Raw genomic sequence first — 6,763 nt, forward strand, 5'->3', positions numbered from 1 at the left:
AGCGCGAAACTATGAGTTCAGCCGTTGACATCAATTACTTAAGGCTAAGCTTTAGAAAAGACGGCAGCAAGAGAAATGAATTGATAAGACATAGGAAACGGACATATGTAGCTTTATCCGTTTCTTAAAATTAGCGAAGTTGACACTTAAAGTTACGTCTTTGCAGCCCCATTGAAAATCAACAGGGGTGCAAGATTTTTGTCTCAAAACTAATTGAAATTGCTACGTTATATTTATTATTTTTACGTGCCTTTTTCAACAAATCTTATGCTCAGCATGTGTATAAGATAAATATTGATGTTACTCTCAGTTGTTAGAGATGATAGGACCCTCTCTTATCATCTTTGGAGAGCTAGAATTTTTAACAAGGCGTTATTGTAAACATGGTAAATTCAAAATAGTGCAAATCTATCAATATCATATTTCAAAACTAGTTAGAGGTGAAAGGAAGCAGTTGCATAAAGATCGAGGTGGAATTCGTGGCGAAGGAATAATGGAGATCCATGATGAGAAACTTTGGGAAAGCTGGGATGAGAAAAAAAAAAACAAACAATTTTGTGGGCGCCCGAACCACATTTAAGCCAGCTCTTTCAAACTCTGTCGTTTTGGCTCTTCGAACTCGTGAAAAATTTGGTTAAAAAAAAAGAGATTCACACACGCTAATACTGAATCGCATGGAATAAAAACCTGTAAAAACCTATAATGATCAATACTACGCTTTTGCTTGTTCCAGTAGTGTAAACACACGCCTTTGAAGTGTAATATACTGAAATAAAGTTTGATATAAAAAAAAATTGCGTGTAAAGGAAAAGGGAGTTAACTGAATACATTAGTGGCTGAGGAATCTTTAAATATCCTGTAAAACTGAAAGGAAGTCTTTGAGTTGCGCAGAGATGGCTGGAAAACATTTTCAAGTCAGTACAAGTCGTTATTCCCCAAGTGAGTAACTCTTCCTTGAAAACCAACATAACGCTGAAAGACGAGGATTTCATTTTTCGAGAACAATGTACAGTTTTTCGTGCGAAAAGTATTCGGTTACCTTTGGTTGACCTTGAAAACCATTTCTTTCGTACGCTTAAACCGCTGCTATAACAGTTTCTTTCAGCATGCACGCATTTCAGCCACAAACTGAAGAGTTCATAGGCGTGTATTTCCTTAGGAAAAGATAAAAATTGAAATATGTTTTTCTTGTAAAATTATGTAGCTGAGATTAAAGAAAAAAAAATGAATTGAGTCGATAATGTTTCGAAATCTCACTAATAAGTGTTTTAATTTAATGTAAGTCGTGTATAAGGGTCGAAAAATATAAATGACTTGAAATACACTTCCCCTCAGGAGAAAGTCAGGGGACTTCTACAGAGGAAGTTTTGAGACAATTACTTCCACCCACAAACTGGATTACATGATGAGCGAAGAGGAATAGTCAGTGAGGTAATGATTAGGAATTTGTGAGTTGATGCGTCTTGTACTTTTTCACGAAGGAAAACATCGATCATGTTTGAAAGGCATTTAATTCTGGCTCACTTCGAGGGGAGGTCTTACATAACAGGAACTGATGGTCAAACGGTGCCAGTTGTTTTAACTGACAAACCCACGTGACATTATTGAGATATAAATGCACTAAGCTCGGTTAGATATCATTGAGCGAGAGTCTTAGCACCATTGTGAACGTCCATAACATTGAGATACCTGGTCAATTTGCCGGTTTTGCTTGAGACTTCACAACAATGGTTGGATCTCTCATCTGTGGCCTCTTGCTTCTGAACGTACTGGGCACAGGTAATGCCGATTTATAGAAAAGTAAAATTTCATCCCTTCTTAGATAATATGGCGAAACTACCCACAAAACAGTAGAGAACGTTAATGGATAGAGAGCGCACCACCGATGGCACATTCAAATAGCCAGCTAGCAACGGAGTTTGAATGTCTATTACTGACTAAAAAGGTTGTACCCAATTCTTCTGTCGCAGTTTCACAATTACTTGTTGCCTGGTATTTTGTGTTTCAGTTTTATTTTTTGACGTAAATCAAGTTTCATGTTCTCGTGTTATCCAGAAAAAGATAAAAAGATTATTAAGAGGAAAATGTGGAAACTGTGGCAACAAGCCTTGTAATGCTTCCGTTTGGCAACAGTCACTGATTTATTGCTACGAAATTCCTATTAAGCGTTTGAGCAAACAGTGTGAATGAATGCATTTTTACGATGTTTCAGACATTCTCGGGCTGATGTACTAGTGAAACGAACTTCTCAATGTTCCGAACGCCCAGGTAGTGATCGGTTTTCTCCGATCAACGATTTATATAAACTTTAAAATGGGATAAATCAGCATACTGAAATAAATTTCAATCTAAAGGGGTAGGGCATTGCAAGCATTTTGTTAGTCTCCAGAAATTTAAGTGTTATTGATTCTTTACCGATTGTTTAACACAATTCAGTTACTTGTATATACAACATTTCGACATGTTTAAAGATTTTCGACTTACAGCTGATAAAGGTCAAACAAACAGCCGTCTCTTATCTTCTCGATTCATACGTTATCGCGGAAACATCGCTGGAAGCTTCATATGTAAAATCAAACACTCCTTTAGAAGTTAACAGCTATCTGCCACGTATCTAGGTATGAATCAAAGCTTTTTTTCGTCATAACTCCCGACATGAACTCGGCGCCATTTTGTTTGTTATGCAATAAAATGAATACTACGCGCTCTGTAATTGGTCGTGACCTGCGATCTTCCATAATCAAATATTTTCAGTCGGTAAAAAGACACTGATCTTTGTTTGTGAATATCATCAACTTTAGTACCAAAAAAAAATTAAAATAGAAATGCTGCTGTTGTGTCACTTTTCGATACTCGTGATTTTCACAAATCCTTCAGTTTCGTGCTCAAAGAGGAGCTGTAAACTACAGCATTAAGTATCAATATTTCTTTATTTTCTTCTTTCTGTTTTCAGGCCTGTCGTTAAGATGCCAAACATGTTACTCACAGCATTCTTGGGCCAACTGTACACGTAACAGTGCGAACCTTGATTGTGGGTCCTTTTTCGACACCTGCATGTCAGTACACAGAACGAGAACGCTCAACGATGGAAAAATTATCCACCAGTTTGCAAAGTCCTGTTACATCAGCACTATATGCAAGAAAACCTTATGTGAAAAGAAGGATATGAGTGAAAAAGAGGTGGTTTGTGATCTCACGTGCTGCGGAACCCATCTCTGCAATACAAGGTTAGTATGAACCCAAAAAAGTTGTTTTTCCTTTTATGGACTGGTCTTTGAGCGTTTAGCTTTCTGTGAGCGCGAAGACCTATATTGAAATATCCAAGAAATTTTCAAGTCTTAGAGCGCCAAACAATTGTTTTCGTTGCTATGGGTATGGTCTGACTAGCATTCTCGCCAGCATCCCATTTAAAGGGGAAAATTTGTCGTATCCAGACATCTCACAGCCAAGCGCCTGCCAACATTTCAGTAAGGGTTACACGGTAGGATCTGGGCACGAGATTACCGGGGAGTAGCAAAACTCTCAGTCATCGCTGGCTACGGACACCTGAATGAGCTCTGGCGCGTGGTGGGTCAATTGGCTTGAGTCTAGACGTGCTTAACTAGTTAGCTTTTGCAATCTTAAAAATTGTTTCTGTCTTTAAGGCGTTTTCCTTCTCTTTCTTTTTAGATCAGCAACAAGGAAATCAATCAAAATTAAAGTTGATGACTCCTCCGAGTTAAACTGAATTGCCCTCAGGGTTTCACTGGTTATTTTTAAACAAACCAACTGCCACAGGGTAGCCAGAATAATGCTGCTTTAATCCTAATTGTAATTTCAATCAAACCATATTTTCAACGATTGTAATATCGTTTATGCAACGGAAAATCTGTATTAAACAATATATTGTCCAGAAAAACGACATACCCGAAGATGTATTAAAAATAGCCTGCGTAGTTGTTGGTTTTGTTTTTTTTTTAAGGCTTTTCGATGACGTATTTTCTTGAACCGATGGCAAAGGAAGTTGTTATCGGCTCTGATAATGTCTTCCGTTCAGGTTGTCGAAACGTCAGTCACCACTACCAACAACATTCCTTCTCAGGACTTCCCTCACTCGGACGATCTCTGGATTACACCATCAAATATTACTTCTGGGTTTAAAGCATTTAATGAAGTATGGAAAAAGATTCATTGCCAACATGTTCTTCTGTTGGAACCATACTGCACTAGAATAAACGAAATCGAAGTATTATAGCAGAAACCAATAACTTTAGGCTGAAATGTAAGAAAAACATTACATTTTTTGAATGAGACGTGTTCAACGGCGACAGCTGATTAAACAAAAACTTTATCCTTTAAAGGGAGGTGCATTGAAACACAGATACCTTTTTAAACACAAATCTCTATTCGAGCCATCCGCGAAGCCTTGAGGCGTTATTGAAGAGGAAGCCTCTATGGTGCTACACAGGGCTAATTAAAAGGAATTAATAACCAACTCTCAACTGCTGATAAAAAAATAATCGGCTATTTCCGTGGTATCTGGTAGAAGTAAAACTTTCCAATCTTTGACAACTACATCGCCAAAACATGAAACTTGAATAATGCACGGAAGAGGATAATGCCTTTTCAAGTATAATGTAACGTGTTAATGAAGAAGCCGGTGAGCCTTATATAGAAAGAAGCGACGACATCTTACTGAAGGAACCCCCCATTTACATCGTATCAAAAAGGTAAATCCCTTAAAGACATATTAGTTGAGTCTACTAAGCTTTGAAGACTTACCAGCTGAAGGAGTCACACAGGCCCGTAAACGCCTTTTTACAAACTGTACACACATAAAATGTTTTTTTTTTTTTTATAATGTTTTTTTTTTCCCATAACATGTTTTCGCGGGTCAAACAAATGTGAGTTACTCATTATTCCAGTGGCATGACTCTGTTATGGATTATCCCCTGATTCCGTTTTCAAATCTAAGTGCTGATTACTCCTTTCTTTTGTGCATCTGTTATTCAGTATTCATTATTCAGCTTTCACCTCTTAAAATCCTCATCACCTAGCATCCTTCGTTATATTTTTAATAAATGCATCCTCACAATAATTTACGTTTCAAATAGAGAAAGAATTTCTGAAATCGTAATATTTGAGCATACGAAATTTTCTGTGAGATGTGCATCAATCCACGGACAATAACATACAATTTTCTCCTGAAAAAAGCAAATAAAGCTAGTTCAATACATACGACATATTCCTGCGCAAAAAAAAAAAAAACTATATCAACCTTGAACGTTATCGTTTATTCTAAAAGCCCAAGGTGAGTGCGGGTAGATATGATGACAGCTCTTTTAAAACATCAATACTTAGATGTAGATAAGAGTTATACGCCGCGCCTCCAAGTCAACCTTTTGTTCGCATCTTTCAAGGTTAATACTTTCTGAGTGACATTATTTTTAATTGAAGGTGCACACACAACAATTTATCATTCGACACCCCCGGTCTCTCTGTCTCTGAAGTCAGGCGAACTTGAGAAGTGAAACTGTTTTAAACTGTTAAGAATAGTCTCTCCTTTATTTACGAAACATGTTGTTTTTGTTGCCTGGATTCAAAGAAAAACAACAGCCCTTGACAACTAACGTCATCATAAAAATAAATTTATTTTTAGCTTATCTTTTTACTTTTCGCCTCAACGGGTGTCACGCCCTCTCCGTTTGGCTCAGGATGAAATAGGGCTCGCTTCGTTCTTCGTTGTATAAAAGTACTATTCTCTTGTAAGCGAAAATGTTGAGACTTTGTATGCAAATTTGGTTTTTACATTCTAACTTATACCTGTGTACTGATTAGTATTTTCTTTTGGTGAGGTTGATATTACTCGTTCGACAGCTGAATGACGAACACGTTTACAGTCTTTAACATTGAGGAAAACACTCCCATCATTGTTTATCATTAGAGCTTAGTCCGTGACCTATTTCAAGTGGCTCGTAAATTAATCATGGTTAACTGCGCAGAAAAATAAATTTAAAAAGGGGACAGTTACATTGAGGCACGCTGGATTTTTCCATAGATAATTTGGCTTTATGAACTGTGTTGATGATGTAAAATTTTGCCTCGGTAAAGAGTTTCTGAAGCGGACGTTTCGAGCGTTAGCCCCGCGCTGAGTGAATTTTCTTGTTACGAGGGGAAAGAAAGTCGAGACAAAAGTGTAAGGTTTGCTTTTAAGATTCTTACAAGATTTCACTCCGAGAAGTTTAAAATTAAAGCAGGTTCCTTTTTCACGTCTCTAAATTTACCTTCACTATGCCAATCTTTGGCTAGTTCTTTTGTTTGCTTATTAAGTACCTTTTGTCATCATCATTATTTTTTATTGACATCTTTGTCAATTGTGCAAATGAGCATTTAAGTCTTAAGTTTATTCGGTTTTTCATTCTGCAGAACAGGTGGCTACATTTTGTAATTAAAGGACCTATATGATGTGATCACTGCCTCGTTTGGAACAAGATTTATTACAAAACCTTTTTAGATGATAAACAAACCAATTAATATATCTTTTAAACTGTGAGCGGCTTAGCCCAGAACAATAATGTTTTAGTATTCAGTTGTCGTTTTTTCAGACGAAAGATTTTATTTCATGGTGGGCAATTAGTATGCGGCTTCTTAGTCCCCCCCAAGGATTTAATTTTGACACGATTTATGGCATGATATTTCTAATTTTTTTACCCCGGCGCTCGTGCTTAATCTATCTGGCAACTTCTGATATTTCGGAGACGTTAGTTACGTTTCCACCAAAGAA

At 37.0% G+C, this 6,763-nt stretch overlaps 1 protein-coding gene across 1 annotated transcript; it reads left to right on the forward strand.

Moving 5' to 3' along the window:
* Positions 1-1,407: 1,407 nt before the first annotated feature.
* On the forward strand, positions 1,408-3,935 carry LOC113681514 (uncharacterized). Its single transcript, XM_027198610.2, has 3 exons — positions 1,408-1,779; positions 2,954-3,227; positions 3,670-3,935. Exons 1-3 carry the CDS (start codon positions 1,728-1,730, stop codon positions 3,725-3,727), a joined length of 384 nt encoding a protein of 127 aa, XP_027054411.2. The 5' UTR covers positions 1,408-1,727; the 3' UTR covers positions 3,728-3,935.
* Positions 3,936-6,763: the final 2,828 nt, after the last annotated feature.

The sequence above is a fragment of the Pocillopora damicornis genome, chromosome 12 (assembly GCF_964200805.1).
Source record: "Pocillopora damicornis chromosome 12, jaPocDami1.2, whole genome shotgun sequence".
Taxonomy (NCBI): domain Eukaryota; kingdom Metazoa; phylum Cnidaria; class Anthozoa; order Scleractinia; family Pocilloporidae; genus Pocillopora; species Pocillopora damicornis.